General features: G+C 51.2%; 1 protein-coding gene across 1 annotated transcript in view; it reads right to left on the reverse strand.

The window, feature by feature from the left end:
- dnah9 (dynein, axonemal, heavy chain 9) overlaps window positions 1-11,848 on the reverse strand; it is a 95,171-nt gene extending 83,323 nt beyond the window's left edge. Inside the window, exons 1-15 of the mRNA XM_084669842.1 lie at window positions 11,451-11,848; window positions 11,140-11,336; window positions 10,616-10,774; window positions 10,074-10,204; window positions 9,554-9,765; window positions 9,026-9,259; window positions 8,477-8,644; window positions 7,424-7,540; window positions 7,038-7,188; window positions 6,672-6,786; window positions 6,356-6,424; window positions 4,416-4,542; window positions 2,869-3,015; window positions 2,197-2,305; window positions 206-447 (exon numbers count right to left, since the gene is read on the reverse strand). Coding sequence (XP_084525968.1) covers window positions 206-447; window positions 2,197-2,305; window positions 2,869-3,015; window positions 4,416-4,542; window positions 6,356-6,424; window positions 6,672-6,786; window positions 7,038-7,188; window positions 7,424-7,540; window positions 8,477-8,644; window positions 9,026-9,259; window positions 9,554-9,765; window positions 10,074-10,204; window positions 10,616-10,774; window positions 11,140-11,336; window positions 11,451-11,801 — 2,529 coding nt within the window. The 5' untranslated portion in view covers window positions 11,802-11,848. The remainder of the gene's footprint in view (window positions 1-205; window positions 448-2,196; window positions 2,306-2,868; window positions 3,016-4,415; window positions 4,543-6,355; window positions 6,425-6,671; window positions 6,787-7,037; window positions 7,189-7,423; window positions 7,541-8,476; window positions 8,645-9,025; window positions 9,260-9,553; window positions 9,766-10,073; window positions 10,205-10,615; window positions 10,775-11,139; window positions 11,337-11,450) is intronic.
- Between the last annotated feature and the right edge of the window lie 1,592 nt (window positions 11,849-13,440).

A 13,440-nucleotide genomic window follows, 5' to 3' on the forward strand; every position in this document is an offset into this window, starting at 1 on the left:
ACACTACTCTGCTCTACTCTACTCTGCTCTGCTCCGCTCTGCTCTACCCAACTTTGCAATACTCTACTCCTGCTCTACTCTACTGTATTCTACTCTGCTCTACTCTGCTCTACCCAACTTTGCAATACTCTACTCCTGCTCTACTCTGCTCGATTCTACACTGCTCTTCTCTCCTCTACTCCACTCCTCAACTTCCTCTCCCCACCTTCAACAGGAAGTGCATCTTATCCCCGGAGGAGCGTATGTGGGCGTGGCAGCGCTCCAGCCGGTCGGCGCGCTCCTCCAGGGCCAGCAGGGCGTCCCTGCGGCCCTCGCGGCGCTCCAGCAGGGGGCTGCACCAGCTCCTGCTGCAGGCCTGGATCTCCTCCACCTGCTGCTGGGTCCTCTGGAGACGCTGCTGCAGGTCACACACGGCGTCCCGCACCTCCTGGATGTACGCCCAGATCCCTGCGGGAGGGAGGGAGGGCGTGAGGGAGGGAGTGGGGGAGGGGGGGCGGAGGGAGGGGGGGGGGGAGGGAGGAGGGGGGAGGGGGGGCGGAGGGAGGGGGGGGGGGGAGGGAGGGAGGGGGGAGGGGGGAGGGGGGGAGGGGGGGAGGGAGGGAGGGAGGGCGTGAGGGAGGGCGTGAGGGAGGGAGGGAGGGAGGGCGTGAGGGAGGGGGGGGGAGGGAGGACGTGCGGGGAGGGAGGGAGGACGTGAGGGAGGGAGTGGGGGAGGGGGGGCGGAGGGAGGGGGGGGGGGGAGGGAGGGAGGGAGGGGGGAGGGGGGGCGGAGGGAGGGGGGGGGGGAGGGGGGGAGGGGGGAGGGGGGGCGGAGGGAGGGGGGGGGGGGAGGGAGGGAGGGGGGAGGGGGGGAGGGGGGGAGGGGGGGAGGGGGGGAGGGAGGGAGGGAGGGAGGGCGTGAGGGAGGGCGTGAGGGAGGGAGGGAGGGAGGGCGTGAGGGAGGGGGGGGAGGGAGGACGTGCGGGGAGGGAGGGAGGGGGTGTGTTGGTGGGGGATGGGGGGGATAGTGTGTATGTGTGGGGTTGTGTGCGTACGTAGGTGTGTGTGCGGGGGGTGGTAGCGTGTGTGTAGGCGTGAGTGTGAGGGCGTGCGTGTGCGTGTGGGTGTCCATGTGTGTGACGTAGGGAGGGGGAGAGAGGGTAGAAAGGTTATCCTTCATTTCACGCTGGTCGATCCCTCACGCGCAGCCTCCTCCTCGGGCTGAGCGCGGCCTCGTTCAGACGTCCGCCGACTCCAACAAGACCGGAGAGAGCCAGATCTCCTCGAGTGTCGATCAATCCCACACCCGTCACTTTCCATCCCAATCCCGGAATGGGAAACTCACAACAACCCCCCACTCCTGCCTAACCCCACACATGCACTATTAATCTATTCAGCCGCAACCCTGTTCTATGCATGCATTTGCTACATCGCTACTTCCTGTAAGTGGTCCTAAGTGCTGTACAGTAGGCCGAGTGAGAAGCCATGAGGGGTTGTGAGAGCAGCCTGTGTCTTTACCCCCAGAATACATCGGCGTTCGATTCATTATTCAAAACGCAGCGAATCCATCGCTCCCTGATGATGCCTACTGAGTGGTAACAGGCCTTTCCGGATGTTTCCGGGACAACATGGGAGCACACCGACAGCTGCAGTACGATGAGATGATACGAGGGTTGGAACGCTCTGTCATCCCCTCCTCAAGGCGTTTACGTTTACGGTGCGTGGAGAAAGAGGGCTCACGCCTACTGACACCCAGCGGACACAGAGCGGAACTCCTCAGAGGGTTCTAGAAGCCCTTCGTCCAGCTTGGTTGATCTCCTGAACATTCTAGAAGGTCTGTTCTGCTCCTCAGGGAAGTCTGTGTTCTGGGAAGAGGCACCATCTCTGACCCACACACCCACGCTGCACAGTGTCCACGATGAATGATTGAATGAGTCGCTCTGCAGTACATGCATTGTAAATGTAAAGTGTCCCAACCGTCTTGTCTTCATGTCTTATTTCAGCTGCCGGTGTTGTGCCAGAAACTTCCAGAAGGACCAACCGCCGAGGAGCGTTAACGTTGCTATGTTTAAAGAACGTATTCGATGGTGATGTCGCCTGAGAGGGCTTAGGATGGAAGGTTTGCTAAATGCAGTATTGCTCAATTTATTTTTCTTCTAAAAGAAACCAAACTGAGATTGACCCTTAACATCTGACCTGTAAACTGTGACCTCTGACCTTGGCTGTTCCAGTTGATGTCCTCCTCGGCTTCTCGGAGACGAGCGTCGATGTCAGCCAGCTGACCCCGGATCAGAGGGTACTCTACCTCCAGCACGGAGCGCACCACCTACACACACACACACACAGACACACAAACATAACACAACACAAGGCTTTTTAGTGGTGGATACCACTGGGTTTATACACACCCAGCATACTCAGCCAATAACTCAAATGTATTTTGGACATTTTAAGCCATTTGGTTTCAAATTGAATCATTGAATCAGCTTTGTGGACATTTGTCAAAAAGTAGTCACTAAGTGGATCCTATGACAACACAGAAAAATATATAAAAATGATAAAAAGCACTTTGACAAACCAAATGTAAAAGCACAGCAGATGTAAAAGCACTATCTAACATTTTGTCAAGGTCTATCAGTTCTCTTCATCCATTACCCTCCTCTCCCGACTGTCCTCGTTGTCCTATTCTCCTTGTCTCCTCGTCCCCTACCATCCTTCTCTCCTACCCCCCTAGTCTCCATCCCTCCTAGTCTCCTACTCTCTTTGTCTCCTTCCCTCCTACCCTCTTAAAGTCTTCCCCTCCTAGTCTCCTTCCCTCCTCATCTCCTACCCTCCTCATCTCCTACCCTCCTAGTTTCCCCGTGGGCTTGTCCTCTTGTCTCCTCCTACCTTGTTGTAGCTCCCTACTGTGAGCTCCAGGTTGGCCAGGTACTGCCACAGCTGCCCCCTGGTGGTGTAGAGCAGCGCTGCAGTGTCAGGGATGACCTCGGTCTGCAGAGCCTCCAGATACCTCACCTCCCTCAGCACTGACACCAGCTGGGGACCGGGGGAGGGAGAGGGAGGGAGGGAGGGGCGGAGAAAGAGAGACAGAGATGGGGGGGGGGGGGAGGAAGAGAAAGAGAGAAAGAGAGAGAGCCACACCAATAAAGAGGGAGATTGAGCTCCTATACGAAACATGATTCCAATTATAATACGGGTGGTTAAAATCAAGCATTCTGATTGGTTGAGAGTGAGTCACGGGGTGTGCTTTATTGAGCATAAAGTACTGTACGCGTTTTTACATTTACCTTAAAAGGGGAGCGTTCCATATTAGTGTGCACTCAAAATAACTAAAAGTTGCCGAAGAAAAAAGACTGTCTACTAGAACTGGTGTGCAGCTGTTTATTGGTTAGCAAGCTAGACTAGCAACATTCGGTTAATTTTTGAGCAATAATATAGCATTGTCCCGTGCTATCAGTGCTAACTAGCTAGTCTAACTACTGAAACGGACGGAAGCTCAAGTCTAGCCATTAGATGCTAACTTGATATCCACTCATTTAATTTTAGCTTCGTAGCCACGCAATTACTGTACAGTACATGACCTGGTCCTGGCTTCTTAAAAGGACGTTTTCCACGGATGCACAATTAATGGATCTATCCAAATCAACATAAGCTAACCTTAACAACAACAGCCTAATGTTAGTCTATCGAGTCCCAAGTCACTCGAGCGATGTAACTTGTTTACAGCGTATGTAGGCTAGCTAGCTACCATATACCGAGTGCCTACGAAACATTTATGATTGATTTAGAATGTTTACAGTAGGCTTACTGTTTAAATTAAATATTATTTTATTGAAAGTGTCCCATTTTCCTTGTTATTTTAAAGGCAGCTTTTATAAAATGAGCATTGAATGAATGAGATGGTGCGAGATCTAGCTAGGCTAACAAATGTGAAGTTCACAGGGCTATTTGTCCGTTGCATAGCAACAGCCACTGTTTACAGGGACTATTTCTCGGCTACTGAAATGCGATACACAATGTTTGTTGTCTATAACTATTTTGTGCTGAAAGGCAGCTTACTATTTATTTACTATTTATAATTTCGCTCGCAACCGTATTATAAAAGCAATAAGGTACGAGAGGCAGTACTTTATCGCCAATAAAGTACGTGTTCCAGGGTTTGCCGGCCCGACGCGCACAACCTCCTTGAACACGTACTTTATTGGCGATAAAGTACTGCCTCTCGTACCTTATTGCTTAAATAAAACACCCGCGCCACAGGAAGACCCTGGAAGACCCTGTACACCAGCCTGGAGCCTCGACAGAGCTGGTGTCTCCCTGTGGGTCGACCCGTTCCGCCGAAACCCAGTGTGAGAACGGCGACAATTCTCATCCCAGGTTTTCCTGCCGTGCGTTGGCCAAGCGCCGCACAGGATGCGGCCTTGGTGAGACGGTACCTGGGGGCTGAAGTTGACGGACAGCAGGCGTGTGGAGGGCTCCCTGCTGAGCAGGGGCAGGTTGAGGTTGAACTGAGACTGCTCGGCCACAGAGTCGGTCCACGCCTCGTACAGCCCCTGAGAGTACCTGAGGAACACAGCACGCCAACGGCGAGCAGGCACACGTACACATCCAGGCACACACACACAGGCAATTAGCCTTCATTGGTATTTGGCATGTCTGTACACTCCCTATTCCCCAATACAGTTCAGATACAGTAGGAGGGATGGAGGGGGAGGAGGGTTGGAGAAGGGAAGAAAGGGAGGGGGGGAGGATGGTACACACTGGGGATAGAGGTCAGATAAGTTAAGCGCACCCTGGACCACCCCGGACCAACCCCCCCCCCCCCCCCCCCCCCCCCCTCAACAGAACCATCTCTGCACATCCCTCGATTACGTGTTTAAACCGCCCGCCGCCTCCTCAGTGGATCGCCGCTCTAAAGCTCATTTCCTGTTGGCGGCGGCGCGACGGCGGAGGGGCCCAGATGCAATCACACGGCCGAGCCCGGAACATCGATCAGACTGGGGGGGGTCTGTCTGCAGCTAATGACTGGGGCTGCTTCTGATGGCCTGGCCCGCGATTGGGCGGGCGCTGGGCGGGTTATTACAGCAGAACCGACAGCGGACGAGCTCCGTCAGAACGAGCGGGCGGAGGATGAGCTGCTGTTCATCATCCCGTTAAGACGCACGGGGATGTCGTGATGTGTGCCGGGGATATTAGGAGCGGAACTCGCTATGATGTCTGTGTGTGTGTGTGTGTGTAGGTGTACGTGCGCTCGCTCACTCGCCCGCTCGTTCGGTCTGCATCCAAGTTCGAATTCTATAAAGACACGCCGTTCTCCAGCACGGAGACACAAAACAGGGTCATTTAAACCCAACAGGATGCTTTGTCTTGCAAGTTTAGATGCTGAATGCGGTCTAAAGGGCCCATTTCTCAGCGGGCAGTGCAGAGGGGAGACAGAGCGAGAGGGGGATTATGGGGCCCCAGTGAAATGATCTCCAGAGCAGAGTCCCAGTAATGAGCACATAAATCACAGGAAGCTGGATCTCTGTTCTGCTGCTCCCTGCGCTACCTTGAGCTGGTGGCTCCGTAAATGTAATCGAGCCGGCTGTGACAGCCGTGCACCGTCGAGAATGGCTTCATTTCCCGAGGTTTTGACGGTGAGGTTCTGCCTCTCGAGAGAAAAATGGCTATAAACAAGACATAGAGTGTGTGAATGTATAACTACACCCATAAACATGACTTAGAGTACAGTGTATTGTTTGCCTCAAATAATGTCCTCAGTAGACCTCGGATCTCTATTATTTGACTCTGTTATAGGCTCTGCTCTTCTCCTCTCCTTGTTTTCTACTTGACTCAATTCTTCTTTCTCTATTCTACTCTCTCTCTTCTCTACTCTGTTCTTCTCTACTCTTCTTGGCTCTACTCTTCTCTACTTTCTAGTTCTCTTTTCCTTCCCTTCTCTACTATTCTTTTTCCCGTTTTCTATTCTAGTCTATTTTCCTCTTTGTCTCTTTGTCTCTTTGTCTCTTTTCCTCTTCCTATTTCCCCTCCCCTCCCCTCCCCTCCCCTCCCCTCCTGTCCCCTCCCCTCCCCTCCCCTCCCCTCCCCTCCCCTCCCCTCCCCTCCCCTCCCCTCCCCTCCCCTCCCCTCCCCCTCCCCTCCCCCTCCCCTCCCCTCCCCTCCCCTCCCCTCCCCTCCCCTCCCCTCCCCTCCCGTCCCGTCCCGTCCCCTCCCCTCCCCTCCCCTCCCCTCCCTTCTCCTCCCCTCCCCTCCCCCTCCCCTCCCCTCCCCTCCCCTCCCCTCCCCTCCCCTCCCCTCCCCTCCCCTCCCCTCCCTTCTCCTCCCCTTCCCTCCTCCCCTCCCCTCCTCTCCCCTCCTCGGCAGGATGACCCCTCACCTGTCCAGTAGCTGGATCATCTCCTCGTACTTCTGGATGGCTCTGCGTCCGTCTGCAGACTCCAGGCACCTGCAGAGAGGACACCTTCTTTACTGTCACAGAGGCACATTCCACACCCAGACACTCTACACAGCCCTTTGATACACTAAGTCACAATTACATCATTAAAAAAAACTTTCATGTTATATTCAATATATATATATGATCATTATTTTTGAAAGTTTTTTTTGTTGGTATATCTAACAGCATAAAATGACCTGATACAAACTAGAATCCATATGTTATATCTGTTGTATAAACCGGGTGGGTGGCTCACGGGTGAGATACGTGTCTGAACTTGGAGAAGGGCGTCTGGATGCGCTGCTGAAGCTGCCGGGCCCACCTCAGCCCCCCCGCTACCGCCGGCATGTTTTTGTTCACAGGAGTCAAGCCTGGAGAGAGATGCCAACACATTCATAACATAACCACTCACTATATATTAATAACATCATGATAACACCAATAACATATTGACGTTACTGTGATCGAGGTAAGAGATATGATCAAGAGAGGATAACCACGTCAGTCTAACACTTAATGCGTGTTTTCTGTGGTAGAGCTGCAAGTCTGAACCACACTGGGGGCCAAACCTTCAGCTCAGCCATGTCTTATGTCCCCCTTTCGTGGTAGGAGCTCGGCTCACCCTGCTCCTCCACAGCCTGCGTGTGTCTGTTGAAGAGCGCCCTGCTGCAGTCCAGCTCCTGGTCAAACATGCTGATCAGGAGAGGGTACCTGTCCTGAGCGTCTGCTGCCACCAGAGGGCGCTCCAACAGGCTGCCAAACATGTCCAGGACCTGCAGGACAACCAGGATATCAGATCAGATGGATGGGTGGGTGGGTTGGACGGATAGACAGACAGACAGACAGACAGACAGACAGATGGACCGTAGGTGAAACAGAGACTGACATGGCCAGGTGGTAAAGAGACAGAGAGGAAAGAGATGGAGCCATGGTTTGAGCATGTGTATGTGTTTCTGTGTACATGTGTGTGCATGCATGTGCGCTCGTTGGTACAGTCCCCTCGCTCACCTTAAAGGCGCTCTCCAGTCCGGAAGCATCATCGAAGGCCTGACAAAACGTGGACCCCAGACGCCGGTCACTGTCCTCCACCTTCAGCCTGAACGCCCTCACGTCCGCCTCAAACTCCTCCAGAGAGAACCACACACCGAGACACACAGGCGTGAGCCCAGAGCCTGAAAACAGCTCGTCACCTCAGATGAGCCTGAACACAGCTCGTCACCTCAGATGAGCCTGAACACAGCTCGTCACCTCAGATGAGCCTGAACACAGCTCGTCACCTCAGATGAGCCTGAACACAGCTCGTCACCTCAGATGAGCCTGAACACAGCTCGTCACCTCAGATGAGCCTGAACACAGCTCGTCACCTCAGATGAGCCTGAACACAGCTCGTCACCTCAGATGAGCCTGAACACAGCTCGTCACCTCAGATGAGCCTGAACACAGCGCGTCACCTCAGATGAGCTTGAACACAGCTCGTCACCTCAGATGAGCCTGAACACAGCTCGTCACCTCAGATGAGCCTGAACACAGCTCGTCACCTCAGATGAGGGTAAATTGTGCCTCGTTTTCGCTCATTTACGTAATCCGATCGACCTCATAATCCGTTTCCATTCAGTTGAAATATTTTCAGTTTGCAGATGGTCATGGTTGAGTAGCGATTCCAACTGAGATACTGCCAGTGACAACGTTGTTGAATATAGGTTGGGACAATTTTTACACAGGATTTCCCTTTTTTTTTGTTTTTATTAAACTTTTTCAACCATGTGAGGCTGCAACATAGTGCAAGAGGGAATGGTAATAGGCTAAGGAAAATGACAAGAGAACCCTGTTTCATTCTACACTTCAGTGTTTGTATTTTGAAGTGAAAATGACCCAAATGTGAGCTTTTTAATCTATGCCATCTTCATAAATAAGTATGCATAGATGCAGATTTATTTAAAATATACAGAAATATGTATTGAATGTAACATTTCTGTAACAAAATGGACCAATCAGTTTCCCCAGAAATTTTACCCTCTCTAGTTACTATTACGTTAACTCTTGAGAGTCTTTCAGGGCTACCTTGTTGGTTACGTCCAGGCAGTCGTAGGGCTTCTCTGTGAACACCTTGTAGGTGTCCAGGAAGTCCTGGTGGAGCCACTGGACCTGCTGGCTGAGGGAGCGACCTCTGACCCCCCCAAACTCCACCTTCTCCAGCTTGAGCAGGTCCACTGCTGTCAGGAGGACCTCCTGTGGGAGGGAGGGAGGGAGGGAGGGAGGGAGGGAGGGAGGGAGGGAGGGAGGGAGGGAGGGAAGGAGGGAAGGAGGGAAGGAGGGAAGGAGGGAGGGAGGGAGGGAGGGAGGGAGGGAGGGAGGGAGGGAGGGAGGGAGGGAGGGAGGGAGGGAGGGAGGGAGGGAGGGAGGGAGGGAGGGAGGGAGGGAGGGAGGGAGGGAGGGAGGGAGGGAGGGAGGGAGGGAGGGAGGGAGGAGAGAGAGCGGTCATATGGATGGAAGAAAGGAGTGTGAGGATTCATAAAGCGACTAACCGTTTTTTTTTCCCATAACAAATCCAACTGAAATGAACAAAAGAAAGAATGAACGAAGGAAAGAAGAAGATGACAGGACGACTACCTCGATGGTTCGGACCCGTTCTAGGAAGCGGTCGAGCCCAGCGAACACCATGAGGGGAGAGAAGTCCCAGGGTCGGACCTCCCTACCGTCCCTCCGGTAGTGGTCCAGCCCGGCCCGCTGCTCCTCGTAAGTGTGTCTGAAGAGCTGCAGGACCTCCAGGGTGGTCTGGACCTTCAGCAGACTCTCTGACACCTCACCCTTCAGAAGCTCCTCCGGGCTCAGGTAGGCCCGGGCCTGGTGCCAGGTCAACCACAGGTTCACAGAGACGATAATGGAATGAATAATGGAATTATTCATGGTATAAATTCCGGACTATTAAAGATAACTTCAGTCATAACTATGAATAATGTAACTCTCATGACGTAATCAAATATAAATAATGCAATCATTATTATGAACATGAGGCCATTGTATGAACAATGTCATTAAAAATAATAATGTTATGACTCTATTGTATAAATAATGTCCTAATGGTCAACGCCATGTCTATCGTGAGAGAGCGTGAGGGATGTTGTGGAGCGTGCAGACCTGTTGGATGAGCAGGTAACAGGTCTCCTGCAGCAACACGATGAGGCGGGCCGGGGTGTTGTAGTAGCGGGAGTTAGCCCACACCAGGCACACGGCGTGCATCAGGGGCGCAATGTGACCTTTGACCTCAGGGAACTCCACGTTCTCCAAGTCGTCAAAGTGGCGCTGCAGCGGCCTAAGGTAGGTGCAGATGTCCTGCGCTTCCTCCAGCGCTGGGAAGAACACACCGGAACACTGTTTAACTGTGTGCTCCATTCAAAGCGATGGGAGAGGAGATTTGACCCCACTGCCTTTTGATATGCAGGTAAATGCTCTGCCACTGAGCTATACCCATCCTGTTTGCTTGTACATGCATGCAGAACTGCCAATCGAAAACCCTCAAGGAAAACAAGGGGAAAAACTCTGAGGAAAACTCAGCAAGAGAAATGGTAGCAACTTTGCGAGGAGCGCTTTAAGAGAGGGATCCAGTTCAGAGAAGGTTGGTGATACAGAGAGGTGCAGACCAGGGTCATCAGCTCACCCGCCAGGACGTCTTGCAGCATGTTGTTAAAAGCTGGACAGTAGCTGCTCTCCATGGCCTCCAGCAATGCTGCCATCTTAGTCACCTTGGACGACCGGAATTGGGAATGGATGCACTCAAGGTCTGCATACCTGAGAGAGAGAGAGAGAGAGAGAGAGAGAGAGAGAGAGAGAGAGAGAGAGAGAGAGAACAAGAGAGAGAACAAGAGAGAGAACAAGAGAGAAATAGAGAGAGAGAGAACAAGAGAGAAATAGAGAGAGAGACCTGTCCGTTTGTACTACATGTCTGCTACCTGTCCGTGACACCTGGTTGGGCTGCCTGGTAGTGATATGCTATGCTATGCTCTGGTATGCTAGACGAGACTAGGCTATGCTATGCCATGCCATGCCATGCCATGCCATGCCATGCCATGCCATGCCATGCCATGCTATGCTATGATATGATATGCCATGCCATGCCATGCCATGCTATGCTATGCTATGCTATGCTATGCCATGCCATGCCATGCCATGCCATGCCATGCCATGCCATATCATGCTGACCTGTTCCTCCAGAAGAGCAGCTCAGTGTGGGGCGTGGGGCTCCGGCCCTCCAGCAGAGCCTCCGAGGAGTCCTTCTTCAGAACCGCGCTGATCTGGTGGCTCCACTCAATCACCACCGACTCTATGGAGTGGATGACGCTCTTGTCCACCACGTCCCCCCTGCCAGGTGTGTGAGAGAGAGAGAGAGAGAGAGAGAGAGAGAGAGAGAGAGAGAGAGAGAGAGAGAGAGAGAGAGAGAGAGAGAGAGATGGTTGTATTGATTTATTGAATTAACATGGACAAGTGAATTACTTAACCTAATCAACCTAATTGGATTTAATAAGTAGATGAATGAACAGATGGTAAAATCGATTCATTGCCTTGTAAATGAATGTACATGGATGTTTTAATTGATGTATGATTGTGTAAATGAGCAAATACATCAATGTGAGTAAATGAATGAATGGATCAATCCAATGAATGAACCAATTCATTAATGAGCGTTGTTTTGCAAAACATCATGTTTGGTGATTGTGCCATCGTACCTCTTGTCTCTCTCTACGGACGCCTGCTCCACTCTCTCTGCCCCCAGGGGCAAGGGCAGTAAGGTCTTACCCTTCACCTGACCGGACACCACAAACACGTTGGTCTTCAGGGAGTGGACGTGGCGCTTTACGTCCTGTGACACCACCTGCGGCCAGTCACCGTGATTCTTCCCGTTCGACAGCAACGGGACTACAACCTGAGTGAGGATTGGGGTTTGAGTCATCATCAATACTGAAATGGGAATGGTTCGAAATAGACATTTATGTTTGCACTTGTTGCGGACTTGCAATGAACTTAAGTGGAAACTCACCTCCTCCACGAGCGCAGAAAACTGGTCAAGCGGTGCGTATGACAAATCTCCATAGACCAAATTACTTTTCATTGAGTCGGCCGTTAAAGGACTTTTGCTTCGTTTGACGAAGTAAACCGCTTTATTTTTACTAGTCGTTGGAAATCCGACAGTGGGCAGCAACAGCCCTGCAGCATTTAGGGAGATGACCAACGTGATGTGGTCGGTTTTGTCTAAAAACTCCTGAATAACTTGCTTGCTGTCCTCCGTAGACATGCATTTCTGCCATCTGTCCTTTTTCAGTTTCAAAGTCTTCAACACGTAGTCCTCTATAAAACCGAATCTTTTATCTTCCGCCGGCGATTCTTCCATATTCGCAGTTTCGCCGTTCTTTGCCCACTGTCCCGGGGCGGCGTGAGGGTTTGTGTATAAAGTGATTGTCCCTAGGACTCCATAGTAACGCTGTGTTTGCATTAATGGACCCGCCGTTGCTTGGGGGACAAAAGCCAACTCAGTCACTGGCCCGTGTCTCTGTCTCATAGGTGAAGTCACCTGTTGCTGTCTTCATCAGCTTTCAGTAGGCAATCGTATGGACAGAATAGATATCTAAACCAAAATGAGCCTATACCGGGGCTGATTTTACGAATGCATTACTTTGTGTTTTGCCAAAGCTATTTCGATGAGGTTTAAATGTAGTAATGGGTTAAACACGTCAACAACAAACGTGTTAACCCTTCTCTCTCTATATATAGAGATATTTCTCGATATGTATTTCTCTCTCACACACACACACACACACACACAAAGTCCGCACCATTTAATAGTTGCCACTAGGTGGCAGCAGTGTTGTGGAAACATCTGGACAGGCCTGAAAAAAACGTTGTACTACGTAAATGTTTACCTACAGGTAAACTATCTTTAACTATTTTTAACTCTGCAGCACTAGAGCAGTTATCAGACATGGACACACACTATCTCAGATTCACTGCATGTTCTCGGACTTCAGTTTTATGAAGCGCTGTCAAACCACACAAGGATCATTTGTTTTATCCCTCTGTAACCCAAATCACATTGTGACCCACGCCACATCTGGCAAAAAACAACAGAATGTGTTTGTTTATTCATGTCCCTGATGTGGTGAAGTAGGACACACCATTATCAGAAGCATAACATAACCTTTTAGTCAGTCTCAAACTGTTTTTTCCAAGTTCAAAGGAGGCTGATCTATGACTAAACACGATAGAGACCTCCAAGACTGTGTGGGTGTGGGTGTGTGTGTGTTTGTGCGTACGTGTGGGGTTGTTTGTGTGTGTGCATATATGGAATGTGTGGGCGACCGTGTGTGATTGTGTGTGTGTGTTTGTATGTGAGTGTGTGTGTAACTATTTGTGTGTGTGCCTGTGTTCATTTGTGTGTGTTTGTATATTTGTGTGTGTTTGTGCGTCTAGGAGTGTACGTGCCAGTGTGTGTGTATGTAGGAGTGTCCATGTATGTGTGTGTGTGTGTGTGTGTAGGAGTGTACAAGTGTGTATGCCTGCGTGGATGTGTAGGAGTGTACGTGAGTGTGTGTGTGTGTGTGTCTGTTTGCTTGCAGGATCCTAGAACCACAGTGACCAAGGAGGCTTAGTTCTTCCCGTCTTTGAAGATTACCATGACAGACCAAAGAGAACTATGTGGAATGGACTTTCCATTTTAGTATCAAAGAGACTCTTCATCACTGATACGAGAGAGCTGTTCCCAACAGCTAGCCGGGTGGCTATCCTGCATGCTTACAGACTGGAACACTCAGTAACCATGACTGTGGATCTGGGTCTCTGGTAAATAGACTTACTTTCCCATAAACTCTGCCACAGCAGTGGAAGAAACTGGACAAAGGCTGTGGCAGTGAGATCAACTTTTGAGCACACTTGCCGAGTAAATGACATATTTATTTTCAACCACGTGTACGTGCACACGACAGCATGTAGAAGATATTCAAGTTCATGTGTGTGGCAAATTGAAATCATATTTG

The sequence above is a fragment of the Hypomesus nipponensis genome, chromosome 13 (genome assembly GCF_054491055.1).
Source record: "Hypomesus nipponensis isolate SF chromosome 13, ASM5449105v1, whole genome shotgun sequence".
NCBI classification, from domain to species: domain Eukaryota; kingdom Metazoa; phylum Chordata; class Actinopteri; order Osmeriformes; family Osmeridae; genus Hypomesus; species Hypomesus nipponensis.